This window comes from Lutjanus erythropterus, chromosome 19 (assembly GCF_056507025.1).
Source record: "Lutjanus erythropterus isolate fLutEry1 chromosome 19, fLutEry1.hap2, whole genome shotgun sequence".
NCBI classification, from domain to species: domain Eukaryota; kingdom Metazoa; phylum Chordata; class Actinopteri; order Lutjaniformes; family Lutjanidae; genus Lutjanus; species Lutjanus erythropterus.
Window position 1 is genome coordinate 7,137,843 of NC_139335.1, and position 17,083 is coordinate 7,154,925.

A 17,083-nucleotide genomic window follows, 5' to 3' on the forward strand; every position below is an offset into this window, starting at 1 on the left:
ACAATGCAACTGTAGTGCAAACATTCCTAAATCCCTAAATTTGGAGTTACATGGTTTTCACTTAAGTGCAGCTTTATGTAAGGATGATACAATGAGGCAGGGGGTTGGAGCGACAGCCCTGAGGGGCCTCAGCTGCATGCCAAACATAGCACTTTCCCCCTCGCCCACTCCCCTGCCCCCAGCACTAACACACGCGCCTCGATCCAAACCCCTCTCCATTCTCAAATGTGCATAACTGCGGCGTCTGTTCATTCATGCTTCCAGACATTTGTTGTAGCTGTTGTAGTTTTGATGACGATACTTGAGGCTGAAAAAAGAAAGGAAAATTTAATGTACAATAGCAGCTTTTCCGCTGATTTAATTTGGCTTTACAGCAGCCAGAGAAATAGATGCCCCAACACTGTTTACTAAAATCCAATTACTTTCTACTTATAAAAGGGTGATATAATGTAACCTACTGCCTCAGTCAAAATTGGGAAATTGCAATTCTAAACTTTAAATGAAATTTAACCTTGTTGGCTTCGGGAAATATGAAGTAACGTTAGCTCAGAATACACAACTGAGTGAGTCGAACAGCAGTATTTCATCACATTTTTTAACTATGTGTTAAATGCACAGTTGTTTCTTCTCAAAATTGTTGTAATATCACCTCCGTTGTTACTAATGTATAACAGCTCCATCTGCATTAACACATGCAAACACAAAGTGTAAAATATACTTTTGTGATTAATGCAAATATAAATCTTCTGGAATACCAATTAAGAGCATTTAAATACAGGTAAAACTCTAGATGGGGAAATTATGATTATATCCTAATTCTGTAAGTCAGCACTTTTAGATCTGCTAAAATAATCTCCCCCTACATTAAATAGACTAATTACTTTCCAATATTAATGCAGACACTTCTCTCCCACTCCTCCACGCAGCGTGCTCCCTGTCCTCTCCATCTGCGTCCTGACTCATCACGTCTCTGTTGTATATCTGCTGCGACTTTTACTCACATATATGAAGCATTCTTTCATAATGGTCCATTAATGCAGTTTTAACTGCATTTAATGTAATTGTGCGATGTTGCTGTTTCATATTATGCTCTGTTTATGTATATATTATATAACATTTATGTTTTGTGTCAAAATTCACACTCGTGGCAATATTTTTAGACATTTGGATCATCATTGGCGTTCTTCCACGCTGCTCGGCTGCATGAAGGCAACACAAACAGTAGAGTGAATGTGACGAGGAATGGGCCAACGTGAAAATGTTCAAACCGGTTTGATATTAAGCCAAAGACTGGACCCTGGACTGGACTCTCCTTTAGTCTCGAAGGCTGTATCCAATTGGACCTCTAACTGAGCTAACTTGCTAACGGCAGCTACAGCACAGTGAGCAGCAGTGCGCCAGGAAAAGGGCGCCCCATGGCTCGATTGGTAGAGCGTGCGCCAGTCCTCTGTCAGTCCTCTGCCAGAGCTCCTCTCGGTTCGACACCCGCCTGCGGCCCTTTGCAGCATGTCAGCCCCCACTATCTACCCTCTTTCCTGTCTGCTCTTCAGCTGTTTTGTCCAGTGAAGGCAAAAAGCCCAAAAAACAAACAAAAAAAGGTCTGTGTTGCAACAATCCCCAGTAGGAAAGCTTTCTTTTCTTCCTGCGACTAACGAATAAATGAAAATGTGTTCAACTAAGACTCTTGGCACCATCTAACAGTTTTGTCCATCATTAGGAGACAGCCCTAGAATTTACAGAAAATGTGCTATATAATGATTTGTACTGTATGTATCTCCCTCTGAATATGAAATATCTCTGTGTCTCCATATCAGGATTTGTGAATTTGATTATATCGCACAGCTCTAATTTTAACTAATATTGCATTAAACTTAGCCTAACAAGGAGAATAGGATTAATTGTGTCATTCTTAAAAATTTCTGTACTGTTCACTGTGAAATTACACTAAAATGTGGTTGACCTTAAGCTTGATAATATTAAATATGTGATAATTAGAACGGTAAATCAACTTCATTTATCACAGTCATACACAGTACAGTGGCTGTAGTGAAATGTGTGCTCTGAATTTGACCCCTCCTAAGTGTTAGAAGCAGCGGGCAGCCATTGTGCATCGCCCGGGGACCGACTCTCGTTCTAAGCCAGCACCTTGATCAAGGGCACTGGCAGGAGAAATTAACATAACATACAGCTCAGGGTTGAGCTACTTCAATCTAATTTTACAATCAGTCAGTGATCTAATGAAATGATGCACAGACTCACCTGTCTCGCACCACAATCCACTCTCCGCAAATGGGCTTTGTCCCTCTTTCTGTCTTCTTTGTCTTGTTCATTATAAGTGTTTCAAATCCTCTAGTGAGCAGAAAAACCCATGGAAGACACTGGGATGAAATCGCATCCCAACAGAATTCAGCGTCTTTCTGATGGCTGGGAAAGCAAGAATTTACCTCTTTTGATAGACTGACAAGCTCTGAATGCACCCTTCAGAAGCCATCTCATAAGCCATATGATTATGTGCAGGCTGGCGATGACAATAGCAACAGCCCGAACGCTGACAGTGAGTCAGAGAGTCGAGGCATACGAGGAGCGAGATGGTGGATTTGCATGGAATTGAAGGTTTTGTCTCTATGAACGATCAGGAAGCCAAAGCTATAATTTTGGTGTAATGGATGTGTGAGATGCAGAAAAAAGGTGCTATTAGAGGACAAGCTGTCAGCATTGTAGAGGGAATATGGGATGGGGTAGGATCTGTGTGTGTGTGTGTGTGTGTGCTGCATCTAAGCTTAATTTAAGGCCTTGGATTGGACCTGACACTTGTGCCCTGGCTAGTGAAAGTGTGCTCTCCTCATCAGCTAAATGCTGTTGTGACAGGAGCATAATCACAATGACGCACCGGCCGCGATCTGAAATGAGGGACCTGAACTCACCTCCTACCTCCTAACTTGCCTTTCGTTTTACATTGAAGTGACGTGGTGTGAGTGGCACGTTAGCAGATTCTTCGCTCACACAGTAGGGGATGAGAAACGGCGACGCAGGACAGTTTTGGCTTGCTATGGCTCTCACTTCCCAGCAGGCCCTCCTCCCTCTCCTCTTCCCTTCCTCTGTTCAGTTTATGCCCCGTCATTATTGCAGCTAATCAGTTTAATTTGGGCAGTGAAGCTGACGTGTTGATGAGGATGGAGAGGTGCTGGATGATCCCCCCTGGGCACTATTGATGGCTCACCATCACACACACCGCTAATGGGGGAACAGATAGACAGCTGGGATGCACACTCTGGCACCTCCAGATGCTACCACTGTGTATTTGTGTCTGTGTGTGTGTGTGTACTCTTAACACTGGCTTATGCGTCTGCACGCATATCTAATCTGTTTGTGTATGGAGAGCACAACTCCCACTCCTCCTAACTATCCCGTTCTCCACTAACAAGTAGGCCTGGATGTTTTTGAAAAAATATCTAATTACGATTATTTTTACTGATATTGCTGTTGCAAATCATTTTGTGAGGATGTGTGTCAAACAAAGATGTTTTCTTAAGTCTCTAGAATTTATTATTGGGCAGAGATATTGTGGTTAATCACACCTGCTCCATAATGCCCATAATATCAAATGTGAATCTTCAAAACCTTCTACAGAAAAAGTCACGGTGGGTTTGCACTTGGGTTAAGAATAAGAATCATGGGACCTGTATTTACTGAGTGCAACCAACAGAGGGGGAAAATAAAGTAAAGTATATTTACTCAGTTACCACAGTTCTACATTGAACCAGTGAGCTCTGCTAATTTCCCACATATCAGATTTGGACTGGCCAATCAGAATATTTTGGAGGCTGTGAATTCAGGAATTCAGGGGTGCATGCTGGGTGGTTTCTAACTAGCAAGTTCTAGAGCTTTGGTCTGGGTCCCCCTTTGTCTGCTCTGAGGTCCTCAAAATTAGATTTGCACATGTTAACTAAAATCACAATTTATACAAACGTGTGTATACAAAACTACTTGAAAAAATAAATTCCTTCAGCTTTCCTTAGATACAAGTAGGAGGGCCTCTAAGGAAAAAAAGGGGTGGGAACCACTGTTCTAGAGGACATGCGTGAATTGATCTTTTCATCTGTTGTATCACCGTCATTCTGTAAGCTTGACTTAGCTGCATTATGGATTTTTTGATTACATACTTGCATAGTAATCTTATGAGAAATTTGCACCAAACACCAAAACAAATTCCTTCCTCATGCTGTCATGAGAAAACACAGATGTAGTTCACACAGAGCGTGTTGCTGGACCTGACAGGAGACGTCCCAGAGACTGTGACTTTTCTACAGTTTAAACTTGAGAATAAAAACATACATTAAATAATGCATTTTAAGTATTTAAAATAAATAAATAAATAAATAAATACAAGCTCTTTGTTACAAAATACTCAACAATAATTAAATGCATATTTTAAATACTGCCATACTATAAATAAATACATGCCATCACAGTCCTGTGACAGGTACACTATGATCATGGACCACAGGCAAGCAGAGTCTTTAAAATACCCCAAAGTTTATAGAATAGTTCAAAACAGCTCCACCTCAACTGGCAACCTTAAAATTATGTTTTGGACGGATTTTCTGGAAGATTAAAATAAACTCCTCCGAGTTACAGATGCCTGTGGTACAGTGGCTACCCTGGAGAGGAGGCAGGGCTTCATTAATTTATTAATACGACATGCAGTCTCTGTGTACTCCACATCTAGGTTGTGATGCGTTCATGTGCCAGCTTTGAATATAGCCCTGCATCGTACCTACAATATTTTAGCAGGCCCTGGAACAGGTGCAGGCTTGCTGTGTGAGTTTAGGATCTGCTGCCTCACTGCAGGCCTGACTGTGTTTATTTATTGATGTCCTCTTCCATGCAAAGACTCTCTCTCTCTCTCTCTGACTGACCACTCTGACTGCGTTGGTGAGGTTTGAGGCCACTCTGTGTGGATTCCATTACCGCGGAAATCCAAGGGATAAAGACATCTCCCCGCCTTTGTCTTCCTTGGCTTTGTACAGTCATTATTTTCCCGGCTCATCAGTGGCTGGAAAATCCCATTCTCTCTTTGCAATGATGATATTCTGCCTGGGCTCTGCAGTGTGTGTGTGTGTGTGTGTGTGTGTGTGTGTGTGTGTGTGTGTGTGATACTCAAAATAAATTAATGAAACACTGATCTGACAGTATGTACTCCTTCTCACCCCCTTTCCCATCTTTGTTTTCGTCATTTCTTTTCATCAGGTCGTGTTTGGAGATTCTGTTTGATTTTATTATTTACTTACCTTTCTCTCTCTGGCTGCAGCCGTCTCTCTTTTTCTGTGCATGTGTATTTGGAGCACATGAGGAGGTGCTGCAGAACTCATTACAAAGGCAAAAAAAAAAAAAAAAAAATCCTCTCTGCTCTATGCAGAGACTGTAAGCCTTTTCTGAGTCGTGTGTGTTTGTGTCTGCATGTGTGCGTCTGCTCAGAAAAGACATGTTGTTGTCCCCCTCAGTCCTTCTGTCTGTCTTTCTGTTTCCACTAGAGAAGCAAAGCATAAGATCCTGTCTCATCGGAGTGTGCCATGGGGGCCACATTTTGTTTATTAGCTCAAATTTCACAGGATTTAAGTGACAGTGCGAAACAGCAACTGTGTGACTGTTGGGGGAAGGAAATGCTTAATAATTGGGAAATTAAATGCTTGAAGAGGCTGTATTGCGACACGACGCCTCCAGCTAATTTCATCTCTTATTCAGCTCTCTGCGAGCCTCGCTCCCCAAGTCCTGTGATCGCAAACTGCCTTGGCTCAGCTCTGCACCAGCAGCAGCCCATTAACTACACCAGATTACAAGATCAAATCAGCCCTAAACCCTGTTAACACAACGTTCAGGCTCAGAAACAGATATTCTGCAATGGCTGTACATCACCAGTTATATGGAAATTAAAGACAACAGGGGTCTTGGCTGTTTTTTTTTGTTTTGTTTTTTGCAAAGTTGAGTTTAATGTGCACGGACAGCCAGAGATTTAATTTTCTGTAGTTACTTACTGACCTCTTGATCTGTTTTAAGTGCGCTGAAGTTTATTTTGGAAAAATGTCAAGCATACAGTTATGCCAAGTTTCTAGAATGATGTTTGCTTACATTTGGTCTGAAAAACTGGACTACGTAGTTCAGATGATGTGGCTAAAGTGTCAGGGTGAAGGGGTCCGGGTTAGAGTTTAGTAAGGCTGGGATTTGTGGATGGATGAAGATTCCTGTGTGCTCAGGGCTGGGAAGATACACTTATCTCCACTTATCTGCATACTTGGTTGCTGATTCAGTATGTATTGTGATTTGATATTACAATTTATTATAATTTGTATTCGCTTTTTTAACACAAGGTCATGTGAAACAGTTGAATGTTAAACCTCTAGTGACTATATATTGTGAGTCATATTTCCAAAAACACTGCACAACACATATCAGTCATTCTTGCATATACGAGTGGTAAATAAAATACTTTTTGAAGTAAACTGTAAACGCTTTACCTGCTTATCAGGCTGGTACTAATAACTAATAACTTCACATGTGAATTTTGATTTTGACTTTTGACCCTTTGAGGCTGCTGTAGCTGGTCAGCGTGAGTAACAGATTGAGTTGGCGATGTGAAGTCAGCTGCTGTTAATTTGTTTCCACAGAGCAAATGAAATATGTGCCTGCAAATATTAGCACAGACGTCGTTTTCTGTTGAGCATGTGAAGTAAAATGGATCGATTTAAGTTAATGTTACTGCACTGATGCTGATTTCCTTAAGGGCGTCAAAGGGAATTGCTATTACACGTTAGCATCAAGCTAAGGTAATAAGCACTAGTTATTTAGCTATATTAAAAAACAATTTAGAAATCATAAAAACATGATTCTTAAGAGAATCATTTTTGTATATGCAGGAGGGGACTTATCATTCAGCAGATGTTGGCCGAGGGCCTCATAAAGCACCTCATAAAGTTATGGTTAAGACCTTTCTAACTTTTCACTGATTAATCATGCCTTTCTAATGTGCTAAAATGTCAGTGAGGTGTCTTAGGGCCTCCCCACTAACTTACTTACTATTCCATGCTGTTACTGCGAATGTGTAAAAAATGATTCAGGAACAGTAGCTCGTGCAAACAAATGGCTCAGCGTGGTGTACAGAACATTGAAAAATGAAGCGAAGCTGCCCCAGCAGTGCTGAAAAAAGAAATAAGTGGGTGGATGCTAAAAGGCAGCACCCTCCCAGCCACAGCCTGTTCACCCTGCTGCCACCTGGCAAGAGATACAGAAGTATCCGCTGCCGTGCCACCAGACTACAGGGCGGCTTCTTTCCTGAGGCTGTGAGACTCTCAATTCATCCTCCACACACCGTCATAAAAAAAAAAAAAAGTTTATTTTTTAGAAAGGAATGACATGGGATGTGGAGAGCCCCATGTTTTTGTTTGCCTCAGGCCCCAAAATGACTAAATCTGCCTCTGTGTGGATGTGTGCACATGTTTGTGGGCGTTTGTGTGTTTTTGCCCTAATGCATGATACTCTCAAAGAAAAACAGCGTGATATGATCTGACTAGAGAGCATGGCATACTTTTATTGTGCAAATTTTAAGTGGAACATTGAATATGAAACCCAAGAATTGTATGATTCATCATTTTATCCCTCTGTTACATACACGTTATCTCTACCCTTGAAATATGTAATCTAGGATGGAGACTAGAGTTATTTTTCAAAAAACAAGCAGGAGCCTGCCTTTGTGCTGAGGTATTTCTGCTGCTTTCCACCGAAAATCAATTTAATTAAAGACTTCTCTTGACAACGGTGGAGGTGCCGAATCTGTCGACTAGTTACTGAAAAGAGCTGAGGACTGAAGAATGAATGACTTGTGAAGACGGGCTTTTGGGAATTATAGCGTATTATGTTTCATCAATGTCTTCGCAGTGAATCAAAGCCGGAGTGGCATGAGGTCAGTTGGTCAGGGACGGACTGATGAACGGGCTGAGACGTACAGTTTGAGGAGGAGTTTGTTCTTAAAGCCCAGAGGATTAGGGATGGTGTGCCTGGGCTAAATGAAGCCAGACCTACTGATAGACCAATTAAAGGTTAGCTTGCATGGCACTACCTCAAATTTAGCCCCATTAGCAATGCAGCACATTGTATGGTGAACAGCTGCTGTGGTCATTAAGGTGCTTGCGAGGAGCCGGCTGGACGTCTTTTGTCCTGCAGACTCTGTGTTGCACTTTGTGTGTTGCAGTAAGTTATATTTTCAGTTCTGTCTGTTAGTTGGTTGCTAAATTTGTTTATGTCTTGCTCACTGTCTTTTTTTGCATCACAGTTGACCTCTGTCTCCTTTCTCCTTTCCCGTTTCCTGTGCTGAGATATGGAGCTGCAATGATTAATCATGTAATCGATCGATGAATTGATTATTAAATTAATTGCCAACTATTTTGATAATCAATTAATCTGTTTGACTAACTTTTTAAAGTCAAAATTTTCTAGCTGTAGAATCTAGTAGCTTACTCAGCTGTTATTGGAACACAGCACAAAAAGAGGCGGGACTTAGGATGGGTCAATTCTATTTTTGGCTTTATTGATATACTTTACACGTGTGTGTTCTGTTTAAAATTCACATGCTGCGTGTGTGTCTCTGTCCAGGTCTGGACTTCCACGAGGACCTGCATCGCATCGGCGCAAAGGAGGGTCTGAAAGGCCGCAAACTTCAGAAAGCGATGGAGAGCTACGCTTGGAACATCACCGTCCTGAAGGTGAGACAGACAGAACAAACGAGCGAACTGGCACGCGGCCTTCAGCATAACCAAAGATCCTGATATTACTTTGGGAGACTCCAACCAGCTGGATAAGCAATCCCAGGCCCTGTTGTTGAGATTAAACTACATGGTGTCTTAAGGATGCTCTCTGGGCTAATTGTATTTGCCTTCTCTCTCTAATCCCTAAATCTCTTAATTAATTACTCCAAGTTCTGTTTTATTTATCTGCTCATGTAACTATCTTGACAAGACATGATAGGATTGTTCACACTTGTTTGTAAACACAAACATTCTGCTGTGTTATTTCTCATAAGGCTACGCTGAGCCCTCAGGACATGCAGTGTAGATGATGCTCAGCAAAATGCATTTTTGACTCCGTCTGCCCCGCGACACGGGGAGATAAGGCTGCCCAATGCCTTCATCTCTCCGCCTCTGTGAGCACCAGTGGTAATAGCAGCACTGATAAAGTACCACATGCTGCTCAGTCTGTTGCTCTGCACAGTGGGGCCTGTTTTGCTAAATAAGGACGGAGCAGCCCGGATATTTTTATCTCATCTCATCTCATCAACCTGAAATCATTTAGTATTGAGTGAAGAAGCTTCCCTGGCTGAGCTTTTTGCTTGAGTGTCAGGTTAGATAGATGTTTGATGGCTTGATTCTTCTTTGCCTTTTCGGGTCTGTGTAAACATTAGAGCTGCAACTATCAGTTATTTTCATTTACTATAAATCTATCGATCATTTTTCATTTAAAGGCAGAATATGCAACTTTTTTCCTATAAAAGGATGCGTATATATAAACACAATCCCTCTCGATCATCACTTATGACCCACTAGACGTATGTAGTGGTGGCTGTATCTGCAGAAATCCAGCATGTATTTTCTCATTATTTTGCTCTGCTCTGGATGCTTTAACAACACAAAACGCTGGTATTTGTCATCCTGACAATGAGACTCAACAATCAGTTATCTTTCTGTTGCGTTTATGAACACCTCTGACAAATTTTGCAGATTCTGCCCTTAATTGGTTCACCGTTTTGTCTATAAAATGTCAGAAAATAGTGAAGAATGACTGCTACAAGTGCCTGGAAATCAATGTGACATCTTTAGATTGCTTGTTTTGTCTGATTAATTGTCTGATTTTTTAAAAATGTGGAGCACCACAATGACATATTTCCCAGATAAGCAGCAAAGAATTTAATAAACACAAAAGCAGATAATGCAGTTAAATACCATTCGGGGGAAGATGAATTCTAATAAATAATTAATCATTTGTTGAATAGATTATTTGTTGAACAAAAGCATCAAGTCTGAGAAGCTGGAAACAACTATAGGTTGATGAAAGTCCTCAGTGATTAATTTATTATTGAGGTTTCTGATAAATATTTCAGAAGTAGTGAAGCTAATGTATATAGGGCTTGTGAATCGGTGTTAAAAGTATTTGTGGTTTTCTTTTCTTTTTTTTCTTGCACTAATACAGCAGCCGTATGTGCAACAACCAGATTTATCTTAATTAAGCTTCATTGCACTCTGCAGAATTGGGGAATGCATGTGGTTAAGTAGCACAACAGATGGACACCCAAATCTAATCCCTGCCTCAACCCGCTCTCCATATACCCCTAAACTCATCCGACTCCTCCCAACCCTGCCTTTTCTCTACAAAACCGTTTCCCGTCTTTCATCCTTTCCTCCTTCGATGAGCCACGTTCTTAATATGAAGGCATCTTGGCCTGCACATAGCTCCTCCTCCTCTTCCTCCTCCCATTCTTCAGCGATAATCTGTCTCTCATGCTGAACATTTGGTGCGGGCCTGGTGGTGCCTGTGTGCCAAGGCTGGCAGCCATGCCTACTTATTTCACCTGTCAACCTCTCCAGATCCTCAGCAGGACTGGAAGCTCTCGCTGGTGGATGGTGGGGAGGCAGTGCGGAAGTAGAAGAGAGAGGAAGAGCCTTCTCTCTGTCTTGTGCTGTCTGTTTCACAAACTCCCGCTCCACCTTCACTTTGTCAGTTACAGTCAGATCAGAGCTGTCATGGTGAATGAGGGTATCCATCCATTTCTGGATACCACCCTGTCACTCATTGTACCTCAGTATGAAAGGAAAAGCAAAATCAGAGAGACAGAAAGAGAAGCTTTTAAGCAACTCTCAAGCACATTTCTTTTTTTAGAAGAATAGCAGGCTGCAAAAACATGGAATTAACTGTTGTTTGAGGCATGTTATCACATAACTAATGATTATTTTCATTATCGATTTATCTTTTGTTTATTTTCTTGATAAATCAATTAATTGTTTGGCTTATAAATTGTCTGAAAATCAGTTTCCCAAAGTCCAGTGTTATGTCCTCAAATGTCCTCTTTTGCCCACAACCCAAATCTATTCAGATTAATGTCATAAAACAGTAGTGCAGCCTAAAATATCTGATTTCACAGCAGCTTTTCTAAAGGACTGTGATGCATGCAAGACATTTTGTGCAATGAAATTGCATGAGCAAGTGATTTTTTTCTGTTGTACAATTCATTAAAAATCAAAGGCAAGTGCTTCCAGAGAGAATAAAACCACAGTCTGTTCTGACTGTGCTAAGTTATCTTACCAAAAAGGCTCATGATTACAAAAATTCTAACAGAGTATGCATTTGAAATCTTTTGTTAATGAAGAAGTGCACCTGGAGAGTGTTCCACAAAGAAAAAAAATATTGCTGAAGCTCAAACTCTGTTGTTAAAATCATAAAATATAAAAATAAATAATGATAAAACAAGAAATTATATGTTTTTTTAAAAAGTTAATAATAAAGCATTGAGTACGTGTATGACGTTTGCACAGGAGACTGCTGTAAGTGGTGGAACTGATTGGAAGTTACGATGAGTGGTCAAATTTGCGAAAAAGATTAGACAGAATTGCGAGTCTGTGCAGAATTCATGAGGATTGGTTGAATTTGCATTAATTGCTGTGACAACAACATTGCAATTTCCTGGAGGGGCTGATTAATAATCAATTAATCGTTGCAGCTCTACACATAACTATTTGACCCTTCACTATGCCCCGCCCTCCTTAGTTACTGTTGCTAAGCCTGTCAAACTTTCCATTCTCGCCCTCTCATTTCTAGCTGACGACGGTGGATTTTGTCAGCTAAAATAATGACTGACAAGCAGATTTTTTAAGTGTAGCTGGCTGTTGTGAGCTACCACTAACTCCTCGACTCGGCCGAAAAGCCCATGTTTCACAAGAAGAACCCTGTGAGACTGTAAATTTAAAGTTACCCAACAGCTGCGCACATAATAATGTTTATGCTAAACGAGGCTAAAGCTATCTTACATCTCGTCAAACATTGGTCGGATGGTGAAATACGGCAGTTGACATGGTAGATGACAGAAATACACTCATTAACGTGGGGAAAGGAAGCACAGGGACTAGGTTAGTGGAAGATAGCCTGGATAAGAGCTAAGCTAACCCGGCCCTGGTTACTGTTGCTAAGCTATGATTGGTGTTGGAGGTGGGGCTTAGCGAAGGGTCAGTTGAGCCCCTGCAACTCTGCACGGTTTTTGACTTGCCAGCACTCATGTTATTTCCCTCTTCAGCTCTTATACTTGTTTGGTTGAAAAACGAAGTGCCTACCTCAGCTTTAAAGGTAGAACCAGAAGATACAGCCAGAACCACACACTTCTAGTGGGTCATAAGTGATGATTGAAAGAGATTATGCTTATATCAATCTACACATTGTTGTTTTAGGAAAATGTCACGTATCATGCCTTTAAGCTGGAACTTACTGAGTCCATAAATGATGGTTCAAGTCAAGGTGCTCTTAGTTGTGCTTGTGCTTTGCTGTCACATACCACTCCCTACCTACAGCTAGAACCTTAAAATGATATACAGTAAAGGCAGGTTACTGAATGATGATATTTCTATAAAAGGAAGAATTAAAAGAAGACATAGTGGTGGGATTTGGGGGCTGCCCTTGCTTGGACTTAAGCCCCCGTGGATAGCTTTAGGACAACTGTAGGTGGTGAACGTACCCAAACGCCAATACCATCGTGATTTGGCTCCAGCAGCCCAGGACAGGCTTCTCGCTGTCTTATTTTATGCCCAGTGAGTCATGACTTACATAATTTCTGGGTTTTTTTTTTTTTTTCAAACATATGACTTATTCATGCTCGTGGTTTGCGTGCCGGAGTGGCTCAGGTAAAAAGGCCACTTGCAGCACATTGACATCACCTGGGAGCAGAGCGTCAGGCGCTGTGCGCAGGGCAGCACCTTTACTCAGTCTGCAATATGTCAGACCGCTGTGCCTGCCTTGTGGCACTGAGAACTTTATCCCTTTCACCATTTACGCCGGAGAGGGTCAGCCTCTGCCTCCTCACAGGGATGTTAACTTAACGAGCTGTCACAGCGGGTCAGACTGAGTCCAGAGTGAAGATCAGTAGGAGGGAGGGAAAATATGTAGATTCACAGATGAGAAGGCAACTGCTTTCAACTGGCTTGTGAACAGATGTTGGAGGGGCGGTGGCGTAAAGAAAGTGTCGGAGCGGACACCCGCTGAAACAGAAGGGGTTGTGGCGAGGCTGAGAGGCCCGAGGGGAAGAGTCAAAGACTGGAGAAGTGGAGAAGGGATTGTACAAGAAGCATGTGGTCAGATTTTTAAATTTTGGCCAGTTCTAATAATATAAGCACCTCTCACACACAGAAATAACAGCCTGTGGAGAAGACTCAACCACATTTCCACATGGCAGAGACAGCTAGCTGAAGGAGGCAGGCAGCCGTGGCAGTGGCCCAGATTGACTTGACAGTGCAGTAAAGCAGGATGCCTGCCCTGACCACTTCCTCCACATATGGCTGGGATTCATCTCTGGGGTGCTCCCAAATAAAGAGCAGAAATGTAGTATAACATTATCACCATATGACAGCACTATTCACCAGCTGAGAGGAGCAGTATGAAGAGCTGGCAGGCGACCAAATGCCTTCATTCAGTGACTTTACACTGCCCCCTTCTGTTTCTTATGAGTTAATGCATCAAGGAGGAAATATTCCCACACCACCAGATTTGTTCCCCCCTTGTTTCATCTTTATTTAACAGGGTAAATATTCTTTTGACAAGAGAACAGGCCAAAGCATAGAATTAGATGAGGTTATCTAACTGAGTTATCAAGGTGGATGGATACCAAAGATGTTTCCTGCTATGTGTGTTGCCTTAATGTTAGAGCTGCAACCAACAATTATATTCATTATTGACTAATCTGTCTGTTATTTTCATGATTAATCGTTTTGTCTTTTAAGTGTCAAAAAAGTGTGAAAAATGCTTGTTGCAAAGCCTAAACCCAAATAGAGCTGAGTGATGTTAAAATTTTCCAAACAACCTCCCGTCCTCTTGGGTCTCAGCTTGGAGATAGACGCATGTGCTGCCTATGTCCACTAAGTCCAATAAACAAAATAAACTTACAAAGTGTCAAGAAATTAAATATTCTCACAGTTTAAATGTAGAAATACAACTGTACACCTTCTAACAGAAAAACATGTACCAAACTCACCAAAACCATCTTTGTTAGTCTGCCCACTCTCCCAACAACCGCCAGTTCTGGTTTGGTCGAATTAAATCCTTAATTTAGCATGTGAAAAGAGTGCTAAGAGTCTAATTCTGCAGGCTGTTTACCTCTCACTCCACACCCAGCTCAGCGCACTCACAGTCGGCTGAGTGGATGTGTGCTGTGCTGCTGGATTAGATTGTGGCGTGGAGCAGCAGCTGTCACTCTGCAGACCATTACATTAGCGAAATAAAATGACAAATATCGTCCCAAAAACTGGCCCAAAAATAGGGACCGCCGATGGATTCAACCCATCGTCGACAGACGAGATATTCGTCCAGTCGCCCAACCCTAAACCCAAAGACTCTTCATTTTCATAAATGACAAAGAACAGCAGTAAATCTTGACTTTCGATCAACTATCAAAATAATTGTCATGTTATTATTATCTGTAAGTACTGAGAATGGACTGGACTGAGAATGATAATATTCTGTGTAGTATTATTTCTAGTTTAGATATGTTACGTGTTGTTAACAAAGTGCTCTTTTGTTCTGTCTCCATCTCAGGGCCAGGCTGACCTGCTGAAGCACGCTAAGAGCGAGGCGCTGGACACCCTGCGTCAGATCCACTGTGCGGCTCAGTCCTGCGGCATCAGCAAGAATGGAGCAGCCTCCCCCCAACTCCAACACCATCCTCACCACCAGCCGCAGCTGGTCCAGATACAGCAGCAGCCGCAGGCCAAGGTCCACCCGCAGCCCCCGCCGCCGCCTCTGCACCAGTCCCACAATCAGCCCCAGTCCCAGACCGCACCTCAGGCTTATCTCCACCCCCTTCCCCAGCAACACCCCCCACTACCAGCTCTTCCTCTGGTTCAAACTGTTTCAAAACCACCGGCCTATCCTCAGCCCCCGCCCATACCCCAGCTCCAGCTTCAGTTCCAGAGCCAGCAGCAGCAGAGGGCAGCAGGACCTCTGGACGCCATCCCAGAGAGAGAGACGGTCGGCGACGATCCGGCGGGATCCTGCTGACCCGTAGCCTGTGCCCACAGAGAATCCTGCCCAAAGAGAGACAGAGAGGGCCAGATACAGGTGGAGAGGCAGAAGGAGGGACGGGAGATGCAGGCCGAGAGAGTAAAAGAGATGATGACGTTGAGGAGGACCCGTCGTGTTAGAAGTGAGACACAAGTGTGAGGGGTGTTTTGGTTCAGTCAGAGGGCTGAAGGAGAAAAAGAGGCCCTGTTCAGACCTGGTGTTAACATACGTCCTCGGTGGACAGCGCTGAGTTCACACCTGGCATTACAAAGCGTCTCCAGATGCATCCTGAGTGATCACTTGTGATCGGATCTCACTGCCCTGCTCTTTATGCGAAAAAAACACTTCGGCTGCTCTGTCAGTTTAATGTCCATTACTGTCCATTAAGCCATTTATTAGTTCCTTTCTTTTTTTAGTTCAGCGTCACACTAAACTCATCTATCAGCCGGCAATGAGCTTCATGTTTTACCTGCGCAGGAGAGAAGCTTCATGGTGCACAGGGATTTTATAACTTAGATCAGGACAAGGCACACTTATACTTTTTCTGGGTGTGTGGAAATTTTCACATGACAGATGATTAAAAAAGACATTAATGACAGAGTCAGAGAAAGTAAAAGTGTGCATCCTGGCGCACCACGGAGCCTCTCTTCTCTTCTTTTTAGCAAATACTAAAAAGAATACTATCAAAATACTACAAAATTTTGAATGAAAATATATAAAATATGAGATCACTGAACTGTGATCTAGATTTCCTGTTTTTTTTTTTGTTTTAATATCAGCCTGCTACTGATACGCACGCTCATATGTCATCCATGATTACAAGTACTTACAAGTTTAACTCTAATGGCAAGATATTAAGCAGAAACTGAAAATTAATGCTTCAAAAATCCAGAAATATTGCAAAGAATGCGGTCTGAGAGATCGGATGTCAAACACGTTCAGACCTGTACTCAGAGCTGTCCACCTGTGTTCGGATCAGTCAGGACTGATGTTGACATCAGGTCTGAACAGGGTCAGAAGGGACTTCACGCTTCAATCACACATTTCTAAACAGGATGGAAAACTGGAATGTTTACTTTTCTTGTGGATCTGGAAGATAATCTTCCATCTGAGCCAAGAAGTTTAGGTCTGTTTTTCTCCTGTGCGAAAAGCCAAGCCAGGAATACGTTCAGCAGTTGGATTAGTGAGTTTGATATGTCTCTCTCTGGGCAGTGCTAGTTACATGCCCCCCCACTATGTACTCTAGCTCTGTGGGTACAGGCTTTACCTCACGTTGGCGTTTTCTGCCACATATTTGCCTTTTCATTTCCAGAGACTCCTTGGCATGTCTTTGAGCTTTGATTTCTTCACGCTCACACTCGTCCTCTTCCATCTTAGACATCAAGCTAAGTGCGAACCCTCACTCCTGTCAACAAAGAGGATGCCATTTTCATTTTAAGTGCACAAAGTAGAGCAGCTCGACTAGGCTGAGCTCTGTAGGAGTCACAGACGACCATTTCAGCACAAACCAGGGAGCCGTAGAGCTAACATAGAGAAACAAATTGCAGCCGTTCATGCGCTCAGTCCCTCGTTGGTGTCGACCTCCACGCATCGAGCTCTGCACATTTCCAGTGTCATTCCTTAGGGTTTAAGTTCTTCAGCATTCCTGGACTCCCCCCCCACACCTCGTAGGGTCTCCTCCCCCAGGGGCTGTGTGTGTGACGTTACGTGAGTTGGTGTTTTGGTCCCCAGGGTGGAGCTAGCCCGCGTCCGTAAGTGGCGGAGCTCACCAGCCGATCACAAC

General features: G+C 42.6%; 1 protein-coding gene across 1 annotated transcript in view; it reads left to right on the forward strand.

Annotated features, from left to right (window-relative positions):
* The window catches only part of LOC146309194 (inactive phospholipase C-like protein 2), a 95,228-nt gene extending 79,283 nt beyond the window's left edge, over positions 1-15,945 (forward strand). The window contains exons 5-6 of the mRNA XM_084745172.1: positions 8,647-8,756; positions 14,836-15,945. Coding sequence (XP_084601298.1) covers positions 8,647-8,756; positions 14,836-15,297 — 572 coding nt within the window. The 3' untranslated portion in view covers positions 15,298-15,945. The remainder of the gene's footprint in view (positions 1-8,646; positions 8,757-14,835) is intronic.
* Positions 15,946-17,083: the final 1,138 nt, after the last annotated feature.